The 26,091-nt window shown below is 42.8% G+C and overlaps 1 protein-coding gene across 4 annotated transcripts in view; it reads left to right on the plus strand.

The window, feature by feature from the left end:
• The window catches only part of UBASH3B (ubiquitin associated and SH3 domain containing B), a 139,479-nt gene extending 114,611 nt beyond the window's left edge, over positions 1 to 24,868 (plus strand). For 2 of the 4 annotated variants that reach the window (XM_077893908.1, XM_077893911.1), the window contains exons 6-14: positions 926 to 1,134; positions 5,395 to 5,524; positions 6,854 to 6,974; positions 7,604 to 7,726; positions 9,204 to 9,296; positions 10,476 to 10,620; positions 17,373 to 17,479; positions 18,977 to 19,086; positions 20,334 to 24,868. In XM_077893908.1, coding sequence (XP_077750034.1) covers positions 926 to 1,134; positions 5,395 to 5,524; positions 6,854 to 6,974; positions 7,604 to 7,726; positions 9,204 to 9,296; positions 10,476 to 10,620; positions 17,373 to 17,479; positions 18,977 to 19,086; positions 20,334 to 20,471 — 1,176 coding nt within the window. In that variant the 3' untranslated portion in view covers positions 20,472 to 24,868. The remainder of the gene's footprint in view (positions 1 to 925; positions 1,135 to 5,394; positions 5,525 to 6,853; positions 6,975 to 7,603; positions 7,727 to 9,203; positions 9,297 to 10,475; positions 10,621 to 17,372; positions 17,480 to 18,976; positions 19,087 to 20,333) is intronic. The other 2 variants (XM_077893910.1, XM_077893912.1) reach the window with 2 other exon arrangements.
• The last annotated feature ends 1,223 nt before the right edge of the window (positions 24,869 to 26,091 follow it).

Genomic DNA, 26,091 nt, shown 5'->3' on the forward strand with positions numbered 1-26,091 from the left:
GTGGGAAAGACTGTTCAAGCATCTCCCTCCGTCATTGTGTTCATTGTGAAATAAATAGGAAAGGAAGTATTTTCCTTACTATGGAGGGCCCTTGCTATAAATGAAAAAACAGGAAAATGTTTTCTAAAGCATCTTCATGCTGATGCCATTTATATATATATATCGAGAAAGGAGGCAAAAAATCAAATAAGGCAGCCAAACAGCGTGGCCAATGGTTGGCTCTGAAGGCTCTTTTGGAGCCCAAAGAAGGAAACACGTGGTCTCCATCTGTTCGCTGGTGAAAGCTGGTTACATGGACAAACACACCGATGGCTGTGAAAGATATTTTTCTTTCAAGGTCTTTGTGAGAAATGTAGGTTTAAAGAAAGCTCCTTGAAGGCAGAGACTGTCTTGTTGAAGCCTCTGAGATACACATAAAGGGAAATGCATCGGTCCCCACGCCTGCCTACAGAAGAGTGTCCCCACCCAGCCCATCTGTAACCCCCAGATGGAAGACTGACTTTCCATAAGCAGAATTTCAAGTGTCTATTATGGTGCCGACCCCAGCACATGGAGAAGGGGAAACCAGGTCCAACCCCATATGTACAGCAGCTTAATAGAGCGCCTACGGGCTTGCAGATGAACTCCCCAAAACTGTATGTGAATCCTGACAGGAAGAAAGACATGCCCGAAGGAAAGTCTGGAGCCATCTAGCAGCACCAGGCACACGCCCATCATACCCTGGGAAAAAAAGGGTGAAAAAAAAAAAAAAGACATGTTTTCTGATCTGAGTCCAAATCTATTCCAAGTCTGCAGACCCCCGTGGCGCCTGTAAATGTCAACATCTGGATGTGCGCGCCGTTAAAGTGGGACACACAGATGTGCCCTGAAGGCACTCACACTGGGTGGGATGTGGGCCTTACTCTTCCCTCTCTTCCTCTTTCAGACATTACAGGTGATCTACCCCTACACCCCACAAAATGATGATGAGCTGGAGCTGACCCCGGGGGACTTCATCTTTATGTCTCCCATGGAGCAGACCAGCACCAGCGAGGGCTGGATCTATGGCACCTCCTTAACCACGGGCTGCTCCGGGCTCCTGCCCGAGAATTACATCACCAAGGCTGACGAGTGCAGCACCTGGATATTTCATGGGTGAGCAGACTCAAGGTCTTTGCCCGCTGCTTTGGGAAGAACACTGCAGCCTGGGAGGAGGTGGTGGGGAAGCAGACGTGAGTCTGGCCACACGTGGCAGCAGGAACAGGAAACAGAAGTTCATGGGGAAGAAAGCTGTAGGTTCAGGGCATTCGGGATAGGGCTGGTGGGGGGGGCATGGGAAAAATGATGGATGGATCCACTCTCCTGCTGTCTGCTGAGTTCCTGATCAGAGACTACCTAGAAGCTGCTCGTTAGGGTCCATCTCTCTGGCTGAACTGTGGGGCATCCCAGTGCTGAGACTTCATGGCTGTTGGGCTTCTGGATCCTTCGTCCTGGGTTATTGCTCAAGAGTGGTCTGACTCCCCAGAACAGCTGGGCAGGTTCCCATGATGCCAGCCGGACCAGTAGTGAGAGGGTTTGCAAGGCTCAGGGGACCTACCTGCCCCTCGCCTGTTGGGCAACCCTGAGCAAGTCCCCAGACTTGGCACATAAATGCCGAGATGAGAGGGACCGTCTAAGGAAATGGGCAACTGCCAGAACCTTAAGGTGACACACGGTGGCCCTAGTCCTCTTTAGAGTCATAACTTTGCACCCACCTCTCACTACTGTTTTACCCGCCAAACCAAACTGGTCCCATGTTCAGAGCGGCCTGTGTCATATGGCCAGCTTTGTCTGGATAGATAAATCAGGAACGAGAGGCACCTTCTCATTCTTCATCGGAGCAGCGCAAAGCCAGCCCTTCCCTGGCGTACTCGGGCATCTGGCCAGGGCGTGCACGCTGGTTTGTTTTTCCTCCCTCTTGTTCTTGCCATGTGCCAACGCGGCTGAGAGCCGGAAGCTCTGAGCACCAGCTGCGTGGTGTGTCGAACATTGTTATTACTGCCATAAAAGAGAAGCAGAGAGGGGCAATTTTTGTGAGTGTTTTGCCTGGAGGGAGAAAAGAAAAAAAGGTTCTCTACCCCAGTTAGTGGCAAGCAGACAAACCACAAACCCAGAGATGGGAAAGAACATCTTCCTTAATGATCCCCTGCCCCTCAATCCCTGCCTCTTCCTTCCAGCCCTCCCCCATCCCCGCCCAGGAGCATTCTGTGGCACCATTGGGAGGTCAAAGCTGCTTCATGTTCCCCTAAACGTTGGTTGTTTGGAAAGGTTTCTGAACATCTAAGTTGGTTTTCCAAGGTCAACATTTTATCCCCATGAAAACAAGTGAAGCGTAATACGTGAATACAAGACGAGGAAGATGATTTGTCTGGTGATGCACAGCTCTCACATCACTTTTTATAGTCAGCTTCTAAGTGGGAGAAAAGGGATAGAAGCCCTCCTGACCCCTATCAGGTCAGTGTTTCCAGATCCACTCCCATCCAAACTGGAGCTCAGGCCAAAACATGGGAACACTGGTTCATGGACCACAGGGAGGTTCTCATGTCCTCTCCTTTTAGTTGAAGAGATTACTAGCGATGATATTGACCTGGGAACCATGTCTGAAATTATTTTTTTAAGATTTTATTTATTCGTGAGAGACACACAGAGAGAGGCAGAGACACAGGCAGAGGGAGAAGCAGGCTCCCCGCGGGGAGCCAGATGTGGGACTCGATCCCAGGACCCCAGGATCATGACCAGAGCTGAAGGCAGGTGCCCAACCACTGAGCCTCCCAGATGCCCCACCATGTCTGAAATTAAACTCTCAGCTGTCACATTCAGTGCTGGTCAGAGTGGGGAAGTACTAACTAGGCTTTAGGACACCTTAATTAAGACTTTGAGTGTTTATTCCAGTAGTTTCGGGTTCAATTCCTAACACTCCTACTTAAAAGCTGTGTGACCTTGGCCAAGTTACATCACCCGTCTGAGCTCCTGTTCATTATTATCAGATGGCGATAACAATTGCATTTGCCTCACAGGGGTGTTATGAAGACTGCAAGAAAGGACTTTACATTGATCAGTGCCACAGGTGCAACAGCACTGAGTCTAAAGAGCCGTCAGCTTTTCTTTTCTCTCCAACTTGTGTTTTCCAGTCCTCTCCTACATGCTTGTCGAATCAAACATCTCTTCTACAGAGGTGACCCTACAGAAGAACTGCACTTTCCTATATAACCCCAGAAGCAGAAATGACTTAAGGAGGCTCCCTCTAAGATCTTCTCTCTCCCCTAACCAAAGTTAGCCTTGAGGGGGGTGGGGGTAGAGCCCCAAGAGATGCTCAAATCACCTGGCTGCCTTGATGGGAAGTTGCCGAGGGGATCCAAGCAACAAGTAGGGACGTAGGGTCAGTTGCCCTTCACAACCCTTTCTTTCTGCCCTGTTCTTCTTCTAAGTCCCTCCTAAGGAAAGTTTTTCCTACCACCCTTATTAGGGCATCTTGCCCAGTTTCAAGTGTCTCTAGGTACTTGTCAGTTGGTGAAGCCCCATCATGTCCTTTGAAGTGCAGGTGTGGGCAGCTGGCCACCCTTCTGGGCTATCTATACAGGACTGATGTGTCCTAGGGAGGTGCCAGCGTCCCCCCTTGTACTTGAGATATTCTGGGTATCAGGCATCGGCTTCCTCCCTATGCTACTCTCAACATAAAGCCTCTGACTATTGTCTTATTGGAACTGACAGCACCCAACTGTCTCAGAGTGAGTCAGGTCCTTTGATTACGATGACAGTCGAGAAGGAGGTTGGCATTCTCCTTGCCAACCGAGCGGAAGAAGAGGGAGAGGGAGAGAGACAGAAGGGATTCTTCAGTGTCTTCACAGCTATAACAAAGCAATGAAATTAAGGGACGTGTACAAGCAAGATGTCAAGACTACTCCATCTATCCAGACATTTCAGGTCCTGAGGCTTTGATGAATCAGACAGTGAAACTGAATTTTCCTTAATGGTGATGTTTGCAAAGAGAACGCCTGTCTATCAGACTGTGCAAATGGCACTAGATTTTCTTGGTCTACAGTTGCTTAATTTTTTCAGCAGGTCTCCTGGGCTGCACATCACACTTGCTGACGCAGCTTTGTTAGGCTGCTGCTTCCCAGGTCCCACCCCAGATCTGCTGAATCACAATCTGTGACAAGTCGGGCCCAGGCTTCCCCGGTGACTCTGATGCGCGCAAGGGCTGAAATGTCTCGTTTTCAGGGCAGGAGGCTTCTGAAACCTTCGTGTCTAAGTAGGATGAGTCTGTATACAGTTACAGAGGGGGACACTTCAGAGTCCCCAAGTTATTAAAAATCATAGCATTTAAAAAGATGTTTTCCTGACAACCACTTAGCTTTATTATATTGAATATAAAAAGTTGTTTTCCAAGCTGAATTTCAAGGACTACTACCGTGTTAAAATTAAATATACCTGAACAGATGAGGTCAACAGGTACAAGCCAGGACTGGGCTGAGCCAACTGGAATGAATGGCTCCCCTAGTTCTAAAGAAGCAGGAAATCTAAAATGTAAATGCTCTCCTTTGAACACTGCTCGGTGATGCAGAAGGAGATGTTCATTGGATTTGCCTCATGACCATATTTAAATTGCAGTGTTTATTAGATAAAGCCTTTTGGAGGCCCTGTTAATCAAAATAATTTAAACATGGCATAATTTGCTGCCTGTCAGCGAGACCTCTTTGGGGCTTCTGTAGTTAGTGTTACACCCAGAGATGAGAGTTCTTGGCTCACAGCTCTCTACATCTGGTGAGAATGGCCTCCTCTGAAATAATTCTGTACTTAATCGTCTGGTTGGAGGTATTATTACGATGGGGAGAAGGGCAGGGCGAGTGAAGACAGAGGAATGGGGGAGAGTGGCCACAAGGCTTCCCTGATCATTAGGACCCGCAGGCCAAGTGGTAGCGATAGTAAAAATCCTCTAATTTGTCAGTTCCGATGGAAGTCACCATGGACAAATTAAAGGCAACAGGGATTGGGTGGTTGTTGTTTTTTTTTTCTTTTGAGCCAGAGGAGTAGCTGGAAACAATGGTACAAAATTGATAACTCATTATTCTTTAACATGCCTCGGCGCCAGGCACGCCTGTGGCATGCTGATTGGCACAAAATCAGGGTCCCTTCCCCACCCAGAGAGACGAACACATCTGTTCCAAGTACAGAAATCCATCCACCCCTCATTTAGTGAGTGCAAGGCTGCAGTATGAAACAAGATGTTCCTCTCCAGAAACGGGGTGTCCTCTGCTCAGCTGCCCTGCCCAGGGCCTGGGTCCTGCTACTGCCTGCAGTCCCATGGACCTCAAGGGTGACTTGCTGATGACTTCCGCCTAAAACAGACACCATCTTTCTTATCTTCTCCTGCAGTTCTTACTCGATCTTAAACACAGCATCTAATGCTCTCTCATTTGGTGATGGCATGTTGGAGAGGCGGCAGTATGAGGACCAGGTTCTGGGGGAGACGGCGCCCCTGACTATCATCTGCCAGCCCACGCAGGTAACACTGACCGGCGGGGTCACATCCTCAACTCTACTCAGGATTCACTGGGCACTTACTTGCTAAGCAGGAGGGCTTGCCCTGGCTGCCCCAAAGGGTCCCCGATCTCTTGGGGGAGAAAGGGGCACAAAATCATAAAAGATACATAGGAATTCAAGGCTAGGAAGAGCCATGTAGGTGGTCCTGGCAGCATCTACCACGTGTGGGTCTAGGCTGGTAGAGAAGGTGGCTCTGCAAAGAGGAGGATGTGTTCTCTGTAAAGTCATAATGGTTCTATCTCAGAGGTCAGTGTGAGATTAAAAAAAAAAAAAAGGCCCTTTGCACAGTGCCTGGCACATGGTGAGTGCTCACGTATGTCTGAGGGCTCGATATATGCCAGGAGCATTGCAGAAGGGAGGAGTGGGTGTGGGGATCGTTCTGAACAACCAAGACAAAGGAAAGTTAAGGATCAAGAGACTAGATCACGTTGGCTTGGAGCCCAGGGCTTGAATCAGAGGAGAATGGGAAAAGAAGCAGGAAAGATCATCCCTCTATCCCACATATTAACCCTGTCAGGGCAACTAACCGGCCACAAATGTAAAGTGCTGGCCACACTAGCGAGACTGGGAATAGCCGACTATTGGAAAGAAGGAACATAGAAACATCTATAAGGATCCACCCAGCAGTGATAGAATCCAAAGTCATTTGGACATGCCTTTGACTAGACAGGCCTATTTCATCACTCAGAGGGAGCAACTGTCCTCCTGAACCATTTCTGGGAACACCAACAACGCATGTAGTCAGACAACAGCGCCAAAAGTGAGATCAGGATACTCAAAGCTCGGGGAGACCATGGGGCCAGATGGTCTAACCACCATGTGTTAGAGGTGAGGCAGACCGTTTTGTGATAAAAGTCCTTGCTCCCTGAAGTTGTTGATGAAGTATCCCTTTAGGGGAGGACTAGATGGCTGGCTGTACATACTGGCTAGTTTTCCCTCTGGGCCATAACTCAAGTGGTCTTCACGTTTTAGTACTGGCCAAATGCTACTCCTTCTAACCACCACAGCAACAGCAAGGGTGAGACGGTCTTTGCAACCCTCTGGTTTTGCAAAACAGCTGCAATTCATCTCATTCGAGCCTCGGAATAACTTGTGAGGTCTGTAGGATGAGTCTTACTGCCCCCATTTTACAGACAGGCCAACCTAAATCCGAGGTAGTTATGGGATTTGCCCTTGTTCTACACTGGTAGAATTTGTTCTAGAGCTCAGCTCTGTTCATCTGGCACCTGGCTCCAGGACATGTTCACTTTCTTATGTGCTTCCCCCACTAATAGCCTTTCTTTCCCTGCAGCCTCTGAGGGTCAGTAGCCAGCCCGGCCCTCAAAAGAGATGCCTCTTTGTGTGTCGGCATGGTGAGAGGATGGATGTTGTGTTCGGGAAGTACTGGCTATCCCAGTGCTTTGATGCCAAAGGTGAGTGGTTAGTTGACCTGCTTAGCATTGGCATACCTATTATGGCCTCTGGGGGGCACAGTCCAGCTACATTTGTCTAGATGGAGTCCTTTATGGTCTCTGAGCTATAGGAAATGCCTATAATCTGCCACAATGTAAGTCCTTCCTAATGGTCTTGAATGTTAGTGAAGGGGAAAGTGTCCTTGTCCCCATTCTATTAACTGGGACACCGGGGACCAAAGAAGGCAAATGTCTTGCCCATGGTCATTTGGCAGAGGCCTAGACAGGTGTCCTGATTCTGTGGCCAGAATTTCCTCCATTAAGTCACCCTGGATAATTTTGGTTCCAATTTCATTTGAGTGGCATGTCTTAAGACTGGGAGGTTTTCATCTCTCAGAATCTTCCTGCTTTAGGATGTGTGGTTGTTACTTTCACCTAAAAACTATCTCTTATCACTTTTGTCAACCAGAATGCAGGAGTGGATTCCCAGACTCTACCAAAGGAAACGTGTCAGCTTCAATATTTTCTAGAAAAGTTCAGTTCCCTTTCTTTGGCCAAAAAGGAATGGAAAACGGAGGGCCATCAGGATCAACAACAGAAGTCCTAAGGAAAACAAAGTCATCCTTTTACTTTTTTTTTTTTTTTTCCAGGCCGCTACATACGCACCAACCTGAACATGCCTCATAGCTTACCTCAGCGGAGTGGTGGTTTCCGGGATTATGAGAAAGATGCTCCGATCACCGTGTTTGGATGTATGCAAGCAAGACTGGTGGGTAAGTGTCCTGGAGTGATTGCACAGCCTTTCCTGGCTACGTCTACAAAAGACTGGTTCCAGTGGGTATGCCAGGACACTTTCTACAGCTCTCTACAAGTTTCCTACAAGTAGTTTATTTCCCCGATTCAAAAGCGATTTATTTATTACACAACCACGAAGTTCCGAACACTGTGCTTGGCACTGGGCTAGTTTACCACAGTGAATGAGGTATGATCCCTTGAGGGCTGTATGGCCCAGTGATGGGGCAAGGTCAGCTTCTAGTGCAGGGGTGAGGAGGAGAGGAGAGAAGCCTGGAATGGCTAGATGTAGGGAAGCCAATTGATCCTTTGAAAATAGTCAGTTCTGGGGTGCCTGGGTGGCCCAGTTGGTTGGGTGTCTGCCTTCGGCTCAGGTCATGATCACAGGGTCCTGGAATTGAGCTCTGCATTAGGCTCCCTGCTCAGAGGGGAGAGTCTGCTTCTCCTTCTGCCTCTGCCCTTCCCCATGCTTGCTTGCTCACTCTCTGTCTCTCAAATGAATAAATAAAATCTTCAAAAGATGAGGAAAAGAAAGAAAATGGTCAGTTCTTGCAGGTCTATTCCATACATACCAGGTGGAGACAGCAGCCCTGTCCTGTTCAATCCTCTAACACATTCACTGATCGTTTACTTTGTGCAAGGTCCCATGCTAGGTGTTGGGGATCCAAGTGAGAGCCCCTACCCTCAGAGAAACAGCTTAAAAGTGAATAAATATCATACATCTTGAATAGAACTGTGTGCAGAGTATTATGGGAACATAAAACACACACACACACAGAAGAGGGGAAGAGAAGTCACCTGGACAGAGAAGGAGCAGCAGGGTGGGAAGTGTGTGTCTGGTGGGGAGAACCACAAAAAGTCATAGACGTGGGAAGTAACATCGAAAGTAGTTAGAGAAAAGCTCTCTCCTTCTAGACCATGGCTTGTGAGCCACACGAGATAAGGCTGGTGAGCTGGATAAAGACAAGTTCACAGAAGACCTTGCCCCGCATGGTTATCCAGTAGAGAAAAGAAGCATGTTCCGTGAAGAAAGTGTTGAAGTATCGGGTGTTGGGATTTACCTCTGTTATCTAAGAAGATGACAGGTTGAGATCTTGTTTAGCGCAGGATAAAAGTAAAACAAGATCTAACTGTCACAATATGAACCATCTCGTTTATATCACAAGTGTGAAATCAGAGCATTCTCATGTTTCTGGATCTCTCCTAGATGGATATTTTCCTGCTTGTTAGCTTCAGAGAGAAGGAAAGAAAAAGACAAGAGGGGTCTTCCCTTTGGACTCTTTCACAGAAATGCTGATGAGGGGATGGGCTGGAAACAAGGCTCAAACTGTTGGAGTCTGTGAGCCTCCATTGAAAAAAAGAGGTGTGCAGGGTCTGCCTGCCACCCGCTCCCACGTTAAGCTCCAGCAGAGGCTGCATAAATCCAGCAAGCTGATTCTCCTCTGCCTTCCTTTGCAGGGGAAGCCTTATTGGAGAGCAACACTATTATTGACCATGTCTACTGCTCCCCATCGCTGCGCTGCGTTCAGACCGCATACAACATCTTGAAAGGTTAGACTTGATAAAGGCCCACGGGACTATCCTTCTGCCTCTAGACAGCACTACGCCTAGATTATCCTAGACTTGGGGAACATGCACCAATTGAAAGCTTCACATTTGGAATTTTTAGCAATGATTCTTTTGGAAGGCGTCTGTGCAAGAGTCCCCAAATCATACTCTGGTGGCATAAATGAGACAAAAGGAGGTAGAGAGAGAATTTTTCTCTTGAAAATGTAAAGCCCTCTTGGATGAATGGTAAGCTTGTGAAATATCGTTGTCTGGCAATAATTTGGAGCCTACAGAGTGTGATCCTTTTTTTGCAGTGAAACAGTGAAATCATTTCCTCCCACTCTGCTCTGTTTGCTTCTTGTTTACAGTAGCAACGGTGCTCCTAAGTATCTACAAATCTTAATCATCCCTGTTTCTTTAGTTAATTGGATGACTTTAAAAGCACCGTTGCTATAAAGATCCTCAACTTTCACCCTATAGGGATCTCCATCCTCATTTCACAGGAAGGAAAACTAATAGAAACAGAGTAGAACTGTTCGCTTGTACAAAACAAATGAATGAGCCAGAAATAGCCAAGCCAATGAAGAATTTATACTACCTTGGAGGCTTCTATTTCTTAAGTAAACCAGAATGCATTTATGTATTAAAAAACTGGGCTAAAGCAATATAAAGAAAGCCAAACAGGGACTAGTCGAGTGTGATTACACTTCCATAAAACACCAGACTTGTGCACTGGCACTTGCAAATATTCAAAATTGGATTTTCTGCTGGAGAAAATGAATAATTTACGTGATAACTCAAAAACAGTATAAGCTATTCTGGAGTGGTGGATGCTGAGAGAATTTCTGAAGTCTCTTGGTGAGGCAGTCTTGGGACTTAACCTTAGAAAAAGAAAATCTAGCAGTCACAGAAGTGTATACATTATATGGGTAATGACTTGTGGTTTTTTCTCAAAGTCAGAGACCACTTAGAGCCAGCATACATCCTGTTGGTGTGGCCAGAGTATTAAACTTGTATGTTTGTCACCCACGGAAATTAAAACCCCTTGACCAAACCCACATTCTTCCACTTTCCTTTAACCATCTATAGCGACTGGTAGAAAAGAGAATAGAATTTTTATAACAGTTTGGCCTCTGAAACACAGTGCCCATTCCTTCATCTTTGTTTTATTTTACCTCTAAGGTTTACAACAAGAAAATCACTTGAAGATCCGTGTCGAGCCTGGCTTATTTGAGTGGACAAAATGGGTTGCTGGGAACACATTACCTGCGTGGATACCTCCATCAGAGTTAGCTGCCGCCAACCTGAGTGTTGATACAACCTACAGGTAACCGTCTGAGCTGCTGTCTCCCAGAGTCAATGTGGAAGTACTTTTCTACACCAGGTCAGGCTGACTAAGGAGATGAAGGACCAGACCTAGGCCATGGGCAGTTGTCCATATTGGTGGGCGTCAAGTTATGATCTGAAAAACCACAACCGGAGAAAGCCAGCATTCCCTTGTATTTAGTGTGAGTGTGGGTTATATCTCCCTGCACACACATTGGGCTTTCTTGACTTTATTATATCTCTTTCAGTGAATGATAAAACCACTTTGCATTCCAGGATTATGTACCAGCTAAGGATAGTGCTGTTCCAGAAGCTTGTTGGGGAATAAGGGAAATGACAAGGCCTTGCCTTGGACTGTCATTTTTCAAAGCATTTTTAATTATCTTTATCTTCATTTGTTATTGGCTGTAACCCCAGAATATAGGCAAGCCACTTTGGGAAAGCCACTTGTACTCTCTCGTATATTAAAGTCATACATTTAGTGACCACACAAAACAATGATGGCAACAACAACTAACCCCTATTGATCATTTTCTGCATGTCAGGTTGCACTCTGTAATCTGCTTTACTGTCTCCACATCCCTAGTCCTTTGCTTTTTCCATTAGACCAGACTGTACTGGGAGTAAAAGGAAGTGTTTGTAGACAGACTGCAAATGAATAATCCACATGTAAGCAATTAACGTAACTATATTATTATTGGTTAATTCTTAACCATCAAGACTCCACTCAGGTGTTTATAAAATGTCCCTGAGAAGGGATATTCGTGCCCATTATAGCGGGGAATTAAGTTCATATTTCTCAAGGCAGAATATGAACCAAGTGACCAATATAAACAGCAATTTCCTCTTTATGATATCCTGTGACCTTTCATTTCAAATACCTACCCAAACCATAAATGAAGGAATGTGAGCTTCTGGCCAAGATAGGAGAAAATATCTTTCTTCCATATTCCTTTTCCTCTTCTATAAATAAAACTTCGGATAACTCCATATCCAAATGTGTGCTACTTGCTTAAAGGAATTAGCATTCTTCAAAAATAAAATCAAACCAATCAATCAGATCCCCTACTAATAATTCAGTTGGCCCTTGAACAACTCAGGGGATAAAGGGTGCTGACCCACACACAGTCAAATTCACATATAACTTTATATTTCCCAAAACCTCAACTACTAATTGCCTACTGTTGACCAGAATTATTACCAATGAATAGTCAATTAATACGTATTTTGTATGTTTTATGTATTCTACTGTAGTCTTACAATAAAGTAAGCTAGACAAAAGAAAATGTTAAGAAAACCATAAAATAAACTTAGACAGTACTATATTTATTTATTTTTTAATTCCACATATAAATGGGCCCACACAGTTCAAACCCATGTTGCTGAAGGCTCAACCATACTTCACATTTTGCCCGATCTACCCGATGGCAATTGTTTTTTCTGCCCTTTGGGGAAAATGGCAATAAATTGTCCCCATGCCAACAGCTCTCATTCCTCTGGACTGGAAAGACGATGAGTTATTGCCAACATTGGCAAAATGACTTTCCTCACTCGCCACTCAGCCCCTCCCAGCCAACCTGGGCCAACCACGTCTTCAGTTTGCATCCTGCAAGTCTTCCCAAGCTCATTTACAAGATTATCTAGAATCATTCTGTCTGGGCCTTTCAATGCATATGCAGACACACGCACCAACGGTCATACAAGCAGAAGAATGAACATCAGGAACTCGAGGGCCAGGACATGGTTCTTATTCCAGATTTTCTTCTACAGAAAATCAAAATTCATTTCAACCACTTTGCACCCAAGGAGGAGAAAAGGATAAAGCCTAATTCTATAAATCAATTGTGAACATCGACAATAAAGCACGTGAGAGGCACAGCCCCTCTGAAATTAATTATGCCAAATGAGCAGACCTTTTGAAGCAAGTAGTGATGCCCAAGTGATTGAATAAATATGGTGAGCAGAGGGACAAGGACTGGCAGTATTAGAAGTCAAGCAAGCACCGCTTGAAGAGCCCTGTGACCTTGGAACAAGAAGGAGGTGGGATGGAAGCCGGTTAAGGAAAATGAGCCTGGTGACTAATACCCAAGCGTCATCCACAGGCACCAAGACCCAGCCTGGGGGCTGGGTGTAAAAAGCAGTCCCAGTCTTTGGGAGCTGGGCCAGAAGGATTAAGATAGAAAAAAATAAAACATACACCAGCTGGATAGGGCTTCAGAACAAGCTCTAAGGGTGATAGGGGAATGGCATGCAGATGGGGCATGAGTCCAGAATGTCAGAGGGGCAACGAATCATACTTTGGTGTAGGGCTCAAGGCAGAAGCCTGCACTATAGCTTAGATCAAAGAAGAATAGGGAGTAGAGCATGTACCAGGGAGGATACTATTCCAGGAATGCGATCTGAGCACCCAGTGCTCTGGATTCCAGGTCTAGTTGGTGGTTGGAGGCCTACCTGACTCTGAGTACAGTACATGAGTCCTACAGCTGTGGCTAGAAACATGGTTCATGCTGGAAAGAAGCCTAGGGAGTCTAGGAAGCCTAGACTCTGTCCTCCCACTGTCAGAACTAGTTCAACCATGGAAACCTTTCGTAGGTTGGACTTCAAGACAAGAACTGCCAAAGGCAAGAGCTAACCAAGAGAGACTGGACCCCAGCATCTACCTGCATCTCAGACAATATGATGTGGTCTCACCATGGAAATGACTCCCTGAGCCATACAAAGTCGCCTTTTGTCACCGTGTAGAGCTCCTGGGAGACCAAGTGATGTAAGGGGTAATGGAACTAGATGAGAGGTGGGGATAGAAGAGTTTGCTCCAGAACAATGAAGGATGTCCCTAAAAGTGGTGATTCATGCCTCCCTCTCTCCGCCAGGGTGTTCTGAGACTCAGAAGGTTGTTTCCTAGGAGAAGTATGCTTGCTGAGGGGATGTGATTTTGATGAGGGTGGGTTTCCTTCAGATGGATGACGATGGCTTTGAGAATGCCATTCTTCTTTTCTAGACTGTAAACCCAAGTACACAGAATGGCATCCTTGAGGGGACATGCTGTCAAAAGCCATCCACAATGCCTCCAGGTTTCCAGGTAGCGATCTTAGACCCAGATTCAAATCCAGGGCCGAAGAGTTGCTAACGGTATAAGTATAGGCATATCATCTCTAGCCTTCCTGAGCCTCAGTTTGTCAACCATGAACAGCATTTGCAAAAGGGTTGTTAGAAGGGCTACATTCAGAGAATGCAAGTAAGGCACTTTGCACAGGGCCTGGCACATGGGAACCTCTCAGTAAATCTTTGTAGTAGTAGTAGCAGCAGCAGTAATGTGATCAAGATGCCCCGTGAATTCACTTTGAGAACTCACTACCACCTCCATTCACCATCCACTAAACATCAACAAGGAAAGACAAAATACAGAAAATATGACATAGTTGTACTCAAAAACAAGATCCACATCTCCTAGATTAGTAACTCTAAGTAGTAAAGGGAGATGCAAGCAGACAGAAGTGGCTGAGATGGGTGGGGTGCCTGGGTGGCTCAGTCAGTTAAGCATCTGCCTTTGGCTCAGGTCATGATCCCGGGGTCTTGGGATCCAACCCCGCATCAGGCTCCCTGCTCAGTGGGGAGTCTGCTTCTCACTCTCTCTCTCTAACCCTCCCTTCTACTCTTGTTCGTGCATGCTTTCTCCCATTCAAATGAAAAAAAAAAAAAAAATCTTTGAATACATGCAGGGTCACCAAGATGAGAGGGCCCTGAATAGATCATCCTCTTATACTCCTTTGTATGATGTGCATAATTATCATTTGCATCAATAGCCTATATGCTCCAATCACACACTGAGAGCTCCTTTCAAGCACAGAAGCTGGGTTCTCTTCATCTCTATGTTCCCTGAGCTTTTCCTATTTCCAGGTGTATGGTCTGTGTTCAAAATAAGAAAAAAAAGGGTAAAGACTGATGAAGATTCTATAAGTTCATAGATCCAACAGACATAATATCTGCTTTTAAAATCTATCCTTACAATTCCCCCACTCCTTTTACAAGGGCAGCATTATCCTGATAGCAAAGCCAGAAAAGGATACTGTAAGCAAAGAGAACTACAGTCCAATATTTCTAATAAATATAGATGTAAGAATTGTCAACAAAATATTAGTGAACCAAATTTAACAGCACATTAAAAGAATCCTACATCATGATCAAATGGGATTTATCTCTCAGATGCCAGGATGGTTCAACATACACAAATCAATATATGATGTACTGCATTTGTAGAATGAAAGTTAAAAGTCATATGCTCAACTCATGAAGAGAAATCATTTGATGGAATATCCCATATTTTAACAATAAAAATGCTCAACAAATTGGGTATAAAAGGAATATACCACAAGATAATAAAGGCCATATATGACAAGCCCACAGCTAACATCAAATTTGTGGTGAAAGATTGAAAACATTTCCTCTAACATCAGGAAGAAGGCCCAATCTTACCACTCACCTTCAACAAAGTACTGAGAGGGCTATCCAGAGCAATTAGGCAAGAAAAAGAAATAAAAGGCATCCAAATTGGAAAGAAAGAAGTATAAATGTCTTTGTAGGTAATACGATTTTATACATAGAAAATCCAAGACTCTGCCATAGGACTGTGAGAACTAAACAAACTCAGTAAAGTTGCAGGATACTAAAAATCAACATACAGAAATAATCTAACAACACATCTGAAGGAGAAATAAAGCAATCCTATTCTCAATAGCATTAAACATAATAAAATAATTAGGAATAAAATTAACAAAAGAGGTGAAAGATCTATACACTGAAATATACAAGACTGATTAAAAAAATGGAAAAAGACACAAATGGAAAGATATCCCATGGTCATGGATTAAAGTGTCCATACTACCTCAAAACTATCTAGAGATTAAATGCAGTTCCTATCAAACCCCCACTGGTGTTTTCCATATAAATAGAAAAACAACCCTAAAATTTGTATAGTACTATAAATGATCCTTAAATTGCCAAAGTAAACCCAGCAAAGAACAACAAAGCTGGAAATATCACACTTCCTGACTTCAAACTATACTACAAATCTATACTAATCGAAACAGTATGGTACTAGCATAAAAATAGTTACAGACCAATGGAACAGAATTGACAGCCCAAAAATAAACCACCAAATATACATTCAACTAACATTTGACAAGGTTGCTGAGAATACTCAGTGGGGAAAGGATAATAAATGGTGGTAGGAAAATTGGATAATAGCATGCAGATATACCAGTCACAAAAATTAACTAAAAAATGGATTAAAGACTTAAATATAAGAACTGAAATCATAAAACCCCCAGAAAAAACACAGGGACAAAGCTCCTTGGGTGTTGATCTTGGCAACAATTTTTTAGATGTGACCAAAGCCCAACTAACAGCCAAAATTAATAAGTGAGACTCCATCAAACTAAAAAGCTGCAAGGCAAAAATGAAACAAGAGAATAAAAATAAAAAGCAACCTATAAAACAGGAGAGCATATTTGCAAATCATATATCTGGCAAGGGGTTAATACCTAAACATGAAGCACTCCCACAACTTGATAGTAAAAAACCAATCTGATTTAAAAATAGGCAGAAGAACTTAACGGGTATTTTTCCAAAGATAACATATAAATGGCCAACAAGTACAAGAAAAGATGTCAACATTATTAGTTATCAGGGAAATGCAATTTAAAACCACAATGAGATACGACCTCGCACCTGTTAGAATGGCTGTCATCAAAAAGACAAGAGCTATCCAGCGTTGGTGAGGGTGTATACTGGTGCAGCCACTATGGAAATCAATATGGAGATTCCTTTAAAAATTAAAAATAGAGCTACCATAGGATCCAGCAATGCCACTTCTGGGTATATAGTCAAAGAAAACAAATACAGGAGCTCAAAGAGATACCTGTACATGATATATGTGAAATCTAAAACGCCAAACTCCGAGAAACAGCAGAATGGTGATTTCCAGTGACCCGGGGGATGGGCAAGATGGGGAGATGTTGGTCAAAGGATACAAACTTCTAGTTCCAAATTCTGGGGATCTAATGCACAGTGTGGTGATTACACTTGATAATATGGTATTATATACTTGAAAGTTGCCAAGAGGGTCGATCTTAAATGTTCTCACCACAAAAAGGAAATGGTGATTATGTGACGCGATGGAGGTGTTGGCTAACAGTCTGGTGGAAATCATTCTGTAATGTATAGATGCAGCCAATGAACACCTTTACACCTTAAACTTAAACAATGTTAAGTGCCAATTCTATCCCAATAAAACTGGAGAAAAAATCTTTAAATAAAACCAATCCTTACAGTTTATTGTATATAAGGCTATAAAAGAGGGGGTTGGGAAATCTCCAGTGATCTACAGAGAGAAAGAGATCTAACCTCCGCTTTGCTTCCTGTTTGCTGTGTGCCCTTGCACTGATGGTCAGTGATAGTAGTCAAACTACTTATGAGTCATCCTGCAGGTGGTGCAGGCACTGAATGTTTCACATTTCCACTGGTCACTCTGACACCTGGCATGCACAGCCTTTATTTCTGCACATTCTGTGCATTTCGACCCCACTTCCATCAAATGAAACCCTCTTCCTCTACCTCCATCCTTTCTCGGGAAATGGATAAACAGAAACATGGGAGCTCTAGAAAGGTCTTGAAATATACATTTAGAATCCTATCAATTGCTTTGTCTTGGGATCAAAATGTTTTCATTTCCTTTGTTCATTTTTTCTCTTACAGACCTCACATTCCAGTCAGCAAATTAGTGGTTTCAGAATCCTATGACACTTACATTAGTAGAAGTTTCCAAGTAACAAAAGAAATAATAAGTGAGTGTAAAAGTAAAGGTAGGTGATATCATTTTGGACTCTATATTTAAATATGTGATCATTCCTCCATCATGGTCTATAAGCTATTCAAGATGTTTCAACTTGCTTTAGCAGACCTGCTTAGTAAGAAAGAAAAGTCTTTCCCAACTTTCTTATAGACATGTTCATTTTGAATTTATAATATTCTCTCAAGTACCTAAAATGCCATGGGAATATTCCAGACCTAGTTACTACATGAAATAACTTCGAACTCTGCATTACACCTATTTATCTTGCACTCTATGACAACTTCCAGAAGTTTTTTAGCATAACACTATGGTTGCCTATGATTTGATCCAGAAGCATGGACACCCACACACAAGCACACCTTCACCAACACACTGTCAACTGCTACCATGAACCAAGGGCAGGGTTCTGGAAGACTCAAGTCCGTTACTGAATTTGATAGACACTGAACTCAAATATTTAATGATACATAAGATTATTCATTATCAATTTTTAGAGGAGAGATTACAAAAGTATATGCACCTTTCCATGGCTTTTTAAGTTATCATCATAGAGCAAAAACTGGAATTCTATGCACCAAAATGTTAACAGTGGATAGCCCTGGTCAGCAGTGTCGTGGTTGATTCCCACCTCTCAGTATCCATGAACCACTCATTTCATTATTCTCCCCACTGTAAAGATACTCATCAGCATATTCTATCCACCAGAAGGTATCAAGTGCTCACAGTCTACAGTGGCAACATTGAAAACTCTAGAAGTTGCAGGAAGCCCTGTAGGCATAGAATAGTGTTGTATCTTGATTGTGGTGTTTATGAAGAGTTACACATGCAATAGTTAGATGAACCTGGTGGAATCTAAATAAACTGTGGGTTGCACCGGCACCCATTTCCTGATTTTGCTACGGTCCCATAGCTAGGCAAGGTGCGCCCACTGGAGGAGGCTGGAGATCCAGCCTGGTATGTGGGACCTCCCTCATGTTCATATGCGTATATATACTATATACTAAACTATACATATGCTATATGCTATACACACACACATAATATGTGCATCTATATGTGTGTATACAAATCACACAATATATAGGTCATAAATCTATAATTGTGTACAGATACATAATTTTACACATTGTATATAGTCACATATTATATACGCATCTATAATTATTTTAATATTAAAAGGGTTTTTTTTTAATGATATTAGGCTGCCTTAACAACACAAAGCATTTCAAAATATTACTTAGACAAATTGTCTCATTCTTGAGAATGTTTGTCCCTCTCTGGAACATTTGGCCTCCAGTGTTTACAAAGTTCACACACGTCTTTATAGAAATGGTCTTACCAGGAGCACCTGGGTGACGTAGTCGGTAAAGCATCCCACGTTGGGCTCTGCAATCAGTGGGGAGTCTGCTTGAAGATTCTCTTCCTCTGCCCCTCACCACTACCTCTCTCAAACAAATAAATGCATCTTAAAAAAAGGTCTTCCCAATCCTTGCTCTTCTCCCCCCAGGAAATAACATCCTGATTGTGGCTCATGCGTCTTCCCTGGAAGCGTGTACCTGCCAACTTCAAGGTCTGTCACCCCAGAACTCCAAGGACTTTGTACAAATGGTCCGAAAGGTAATTCATATTTATATCTCAGAGTCCTGTGGTGCCAAGCAATTTTAGACCAGTTGCTTGAAGTATGTGTTTTCTCTGAGCTGAGAAGATGCATTTATTGATTCACTCAACCAAGCTGTACTGAGTGGTGCTCTGTGTAAGGCACTTTAGTAGGCCTTGTGTAAGAGAAGAAGATGTGTTTGAGCTAGTTTTGGTTTCTAAGAGCACAAATTTAGGAAGTAGCTAAGAACTGTAAGCAAATTGCCTGGATTTCCCTGAGGGGCCATGGATTAGATGAAGAGGGCTGAGTGGACCCACACAGAGCATCTAGAAATGAGGGCCTGGCTGGTAAGCCAAAGGAGGCGGTGGTTTAAAACGATCAGGCTAAAAGGCAAACCAGGAACAAGGCCATAAGACAAAACCCATGAGATTGACCAACACATCTGGTTTCTTCCTTTTCATGCCTGTGGGAAGAGACTTTCCCATCAGCCCTCCCACACACTTCCCTCCAGGCTGACCTACATGCTTCCTGTATCTGCCCCCAGAGAACCTGATTCAAATGCGATTAGGATACTCTTCTCATTGTTTTTTAAAGCTTATTTATGCATCTGTGCCTACCCATTACTCTATAAGCTGCTTGAGGGCAGAGACTTTTGTCTTGTCTTTAACTGCAGCTCCAGTCTCATGCACAAAAATATGTTTAGAGATGCCAAGGCTACTGACCTCAGGAAAGAAGGGCACACCTTCAGCATCAAATGTTACCAAGACCCATGCCAAAAAGGGGGAAAAAAAAAAGACGAAACTGGATGAAACATTTTTTAAAATAGAATAATCTCTCCCATTGTCCAAATATAATTTCTGAAATGTCTGAGCTGCATTTTAAACTCAATTCGCAATTAGGAATTAACTCTGAGCATTTTAGCTTTCTATAGGATTATCCTCTCTCTTCCCACACTATCAAGAAGCAAGCTATAAACAATTACTTATTTACACTAGAGGTGCTGTTTAATGAATCTTTCTGATGAATCCCCTTGCAATATAAATACGCTTCCCTCTAATTTGTCAATTTTATCCATTTCATTTTTCTTTATCGATTTTTGGAAGAGATGCAGATCTACGAAGCCCCTATCAATTCCTAGGACTCTTCCTTATTCCCAAGGGCTACCCGAAGATCTTTGTGGGTAGGTCAAAGTGAAAGCACTAAACCTGTTTTTTTTTGTTTTTGTTTTTGTTTTCTATTTCCCCTTTTTGTACTACTATGACTTCAGATCCCATATTTGGGGTTTTGTTCCTGTGAAGAACTAGGAGAAACTGGAATATGGCAGCTGACAGACCCACCTATCCTTCCTCTTACCCATGGACCAACTGGGGGCTTCAACTGGAGAGAAACCTTGCTACAAGAATAAACCACACCAGTGAACGGGAAGAAAAGGCTCTAGAAAGCCTTCGGGAGCAGTGTGTTTCTGTGTGTTTAGTAACCGTGGCAAAGTCTACACCACCTTCTAAGTGGACAGCTCAGAATAATTTAGCAGATTTCCTTTCATGCTTTAAAGCTCTGATGGTGAGACTGTGTCAATGAGACAAGGACTTGATTCAGGGATAAAATTCATTGTCTCTGGATGCTTACCTAGCTAACAAGGCTTTCGAGAATTGTCTTCATAAATCAAGGCACCTGCTACAGCAGAGGACGTATTCTTCCTTCTGTGCATGGCTAAGGAGTCGGAGTGCTCTCAAAGGGAGCACAGCCTGCTCTAAGGAAGAATGCAAGAGGAGGGAGTGTGTCCAGAATGCAGCTGGAGAGACACTGAGCTGCCAGTTTGCTGATGGGATTTTCTTTTTATCTCCATGTTCCAGTTAGGCAAAGCCAAGCTGAGGAATTCTTTTAAGGTTATTAGAGAACATGCCCCTGCCGAGAGTTGTTCTTAGATTACACATCAAACTCTACCCTCCATATGACCTACACACCAGTGCTGCTGGCTCAAGATGCCTGCTTGAGGACCCACAGCTACCCCGTTACTGCCACATTTTCTCTAGAGCAGCTGGCTACAGCTTTTTGCTACGGCCCTTCCCCTTTGCTTCTATCTGTGAAACGGGGAGACGAAGCACTTTTGGATACTCAGGAGGAAGATAAATGTGTGAAGTATTCAATTGCAGGAGCAAAGGACTTGCAAAATATAAAGTGACCTGGAATTATCCGTGTTTTACAGCACTTCCAAATCACCATGATTTGCTTGTCTTTGCCCCTAGAGTCTAGCCTGTGGTAACTGGTTAAGGATGTTGGGAATTTGAAAGCATGTACATTCGCTCCATTATTTGAGTCAGCAAAAAGCTCATTCCTGTGCAATATGGACATCTTTACAAACCATACCAAGGGTCAGGTCATTGTACACTTAGAGTACCTGTCAATCAGAACATCCACCAATGCATCAGTTATACCAGGGATGTATAAAGAAGTCAGGGAACTAATTTAAAGGATGACAGCCACGTTTGCTGTCTGTGCTGTCGTTTTTGTTTGTTTGTTTTTCTATAACTTAAAATATGTAGGTAGGGCTACTTAAGAAAAGGTGGGAGAGCCGTATCCTGTGGTTTCTCAGCACACCTGCTTCCCAAATTCAGAGGGAGTTTATTTAAAAGAAAAATAAATGACAATCAAACTAAAACATCAGTTATCAATGTGTATTTAATTGTGTGACTAGCTGACTGTTGGCAGCAGACAATGGCCTGGTGCGGTATAGTTCACTATGTATGTGCAAATAAAATCCCAGACACTTAAACAGTGTAAAACAAATCAATATACGTGGTAGCACTGACTAAGCTTCAAAACCCAAAAACATATAAAACCTGGTATATCAAAAGAGATTTATGCTATTTGAAACTGGAATTTGAGGATCTCTAAAAAGAAGGGGAAGTGAAAGGATGCTGGTTATGTATGTTAACAAGAGGGTTACAGTTGGGGGTTTTTCAGGCCAGTTAGACAAATAGATCATGAATTTTAGATTTTAAGACACCAGCACGATTTATTCTAGCATTGCACAAACGTTCATCCAGCTACTGGGTATAAAAATACTCTGTGCTGATACTATTGAGTAATAGAAATGCTTTAACCTTAAAATGGGGGAAATATTCCCATTAAAAGATTCTAAAAGAAAAATCACATTAAGGCTGATGTAATGTCACTACTATTCATTTATCTGTAATGAAATGAATCTACTGTTTAATCAGATCTGTAATGTTTATTAGATTCTCCACAAGTTTTCATGGACTTCCAATGTTCAGAATAATGCTTGAACGCCTTACCTCTGATTTCCTTGAAAACTGTAGCAGTGTGTTCTGGGCAGCATCTCTACCTGAACAGAACAAAGTTCAGGATAGGTTATCCTCTCCTTCCCTGATGTCGACCCATGTCCTTAGCACAATAGGTCAGAGCCTTAGGCTGTCATCTATGCGAGCAGGAGGCAGAGATCTGAAATCATTTTCTGGATAATTTAGGTGGAAAACCCTGAATTAAAGGGTTTATTCCTCTGCTTTTGCTTATCAAATTGGCCTGAATGATCTGAATTCACATTAAACTCTCTTTTCACGTATACCTATTTAAAAAACTAAGACTCCAACTGAGTTCTTTGAAAATCATGTTGAATCTATGTGTAGTAAAAGGAATGCACAAGTGTATTACATGATTTCATTTTCATCCAAAAATTCTAGGTTGATATCACAACCTGAAGTTCAGCTTGGTTCTTTCTGATCTGAGGCTGATGCTTATTAAGAACAAATGTTGGGGGCGGGGAAGACAGAAAAGGAAGGAAGGAAGGACATCAAGATAAGAAGAACCAAATGTTTCTTGCAGAGAGGATTTTTTTTTTTTAATGTAGAAAATTATGTGAAACGGAGATGAAATTAAGTAAAGGACTTAATCTGGGATTGAAACTCTGAAACAGTTTGCTGCTCGTACAAGTGTGCCCCATCAATCCGCTAATGTCCCTGTATTATTCATAGGTAGGACTTTGGTTTTGGTGATTTTAACATGCCACATCTATTCCTTGTGGACTAGAATAATTGGCACATTTTAATGCACAAGCTGGGGTCTCGCTTTCCCAGGCCCTCTTCTCCATCACTGCATCGGTAGCTAGGAGCTCATTGCTTTGCCCCAGTGTGGAGTTAGAATACAGTGTTTTCCATTACATTTAGATTCACAGAATCTGAATGGCTGATTAAATGGCCATCTGATGGCTGAAAGAGGGGGGTATTTTTCACCCTGTAGTGAAAGGCTTGAAGGAGTTTCTACTTTTTATTTGAATTATACTTTAACCAAAGAATTATTTTAAAATAACCTTATATTTAAAAGATGATTTTGCAAAAAATAAAAAATAAAAAAAAATACTACTTCCTGGAGTCATGTCAGTTTGGTAAATCACTGTGGATAATTTTCTTGCATTTTAGGCTGATGTCATTTCCCTGTCAGTGGTATTTGGATGCATATACACTGTCATCCAACTGTGCTTAGCATTACCATAAATGTATCTTTTCCACTCAACTAGCTGTGTTCGTGTTAAAGGAGGTCTTCTATTTGAATTACCTAGTGTCATCGGGAACTAATTGAAGATCTACAGGAAGAGAAGTTCCTATCTCATGGTCTTGCTAGAAAAGCAGCCCTAGTAACAAAAAGGGAGGCATTCCTCCGTAACCTAGGCACTCTGCAACTCCAGTGTTTAAATTTGAAAGCAGTGATGAATTGCTCTCTTGAATCGACACTGAGTAATGCGTGTGTTCGAATACAGATGAACCTCCCCTTAATTTTCACAGGCAGAGTCACAACTCTACTGTGTCTGTACGAACTCCTCAGATAATGAGGCTCGGGGTCATTTGCATTTAAATTGTAGTCCCAGCACATTTGAGAACTGAGAGGCGCTAGTCAGGTTGGGGTGCCTTGCCAGGAGGGATGACACTGGCCTTGGAGTGCAGAGAAAAGAGCATTTTAACATCTACTTAGGTTAATATTCACTTTACAAAGGTAATGGTGGTGGTGGTGGGGGATATTTTGTTCAGTGACGGCAGATGCTTTTCATGTTTAAACATAGGATTCAAATTGGATTTGCTTCTCTTTAACACTTCAGTGTAATGAATTTTCCTAGGAAAGTAACCAGCTCTAATGAAAATTCAAGGGAAGGGGGAAAATGCCGCTAAAGACAGAGGAAATAACTTGATCTTTAAATACGTATAATATTATGTTCAGTGTATGTAAGTTTAAAATTATAGTGAGGAGTAGTCAAACTTAATATACAATCAGCTCTTAGGAGTGTTTTACACAGTACCACTTAGCTGCCATTACCCACACAAAAATCAGGATTTTGCAGATGTTTAACTATTCTTGGACTCTGTACAGGATACATATGTATAACAGGAAATGTGTGCTGGTTCTTTCTCTGATTGCCACTCAAGATGGGAACACCATCCCAAAGCATTTTGGTTATGCATAGACCATTCTCAACCTGCTGTTTTGAGAGGTATTATTGGTTTCTTTCTCATTTATAAGGTTATTGTATCTTTTTTGTTTATTCTATGTGATTCAGCTGTATTTATTTGAAGAAAAAGGTCTGTAATTATAAAAAAGGAAAACCACACCGAATTGTATTGCCAAATTCCTTGTAAACTACCTGTGGCATTTGCGCTTTCCTGGCTGTGTGCTCTTCCTCTGGATACAGCTCTAGCACCATTGTAATTAGATCATTCCATTCCATGAGCATCTCCGTTTAAGTGGTTCACAGATGATTTAATAAAGAGGAACTGTGTCCTCAGTCAATCCAGAGCAATCTCCTCTTAACTTCTGAGTGGTCTCTATTCCTATCATGTTTTTAGATGTTACTGTGGTCATTATTATTTCATAAATGTCCATTAAGAGTGTGATTCCTCTCTCAGAGGGCCAGAGGGGCATTTGTTGCTGATGGAAATGGAAGGATGGTCCTGCAGCACTGTGGGTCTCTGGTCCCCTCTGATGAGGCATCTCTCTCTCAGTCACCCAGGCTGGAGAGGAGACACTCACCCAGGAGTGAGAAAACAAGCTCCAAAATGCTCCCACTGCCCATGTGCGAGCCTTCATCCCTCACCACTGCTCACCTGGAGGAGGTAGGTGTACCAAGAACAATTCATAGATTAAGAATTTGGGGAGGATCCCTGGGTGGCTCAGTGGTTGAGCATCTGCCTTCGGCTTAGGCTGTGATCCTAGGGTCCTGGGATCGAATCCTGCATCAGGGTCCCTGCAGGGAGCCTGCTTCTCCCTCTGTATCTCTGCCTCTCTCTCTCTGTGTCTCTCATGAATAAACAAAAATCTTTAAAAAAAAAAAAAAAAGAATTTGGGTAAGAAGGGAAATCCAGCTCAACCTACGTTCCACATTACCAAAAAGCCATAATAGACCTCCTCTTTTTTTTTTTTCTTTTTAAGAGAGAGTGTGTGAGCAGGGGGAGGGGCAGAGAGCATCTCAAGCAGATTCCCTGCTGAGTGCAGAGCCTGATGCAGGGCTCAATCCCACAACCCTGAGATCGTGACCTAAGCTGAAAAGCCACACATCAATAGACAAACTATACTCAAAGGAATAGATGATGTCAAGGGGAAATTTTTTCTTCAACTATGAGCAACACTGCACGCTGTTGTACAACTGGTATATTACAATAAAACATTCCACACCTCAAAACCACTACTGAAGATTCTCACCTCTCAAACTGCCTTAAAAACTGTCTACAATTCTCTGGGTTAGCTGACTGGCAAGTGGACCCTTGATGCTCAGTAAATTTTGAATGACCTCACAATAATCTTCAAATTTAAGTCACTCTTCTATATCTGTGGTAAATAATTACATTTTTAATACAAATTACTTACAGATCAATTTCCATTCCTGAGGAAAATGTCACTGTATATAAAAGTTGTATATGAAATTGAATACACAGTTGCTCTATAAATCTATTCATGTAACATTTAATAAGGTATACCTTTAATGTAAAAAAAAAAAAAAAAAAAGAGTTGGACATTCAACA

The sequence above is a fragment of the Canis aureus genome, chromosome 3 (genome assembly GCF_053574225.1).
Source record: "Canis aureus isolate CA01 chromosome 3, VMU_Caureus_v.1.0, whole genome shotgun sequence".
Lineage (NCBI taxonomy): Eukaryota > Metazoa > Chordata > Mammalia > Carnivora > Canidae > Canis > Canis aureus.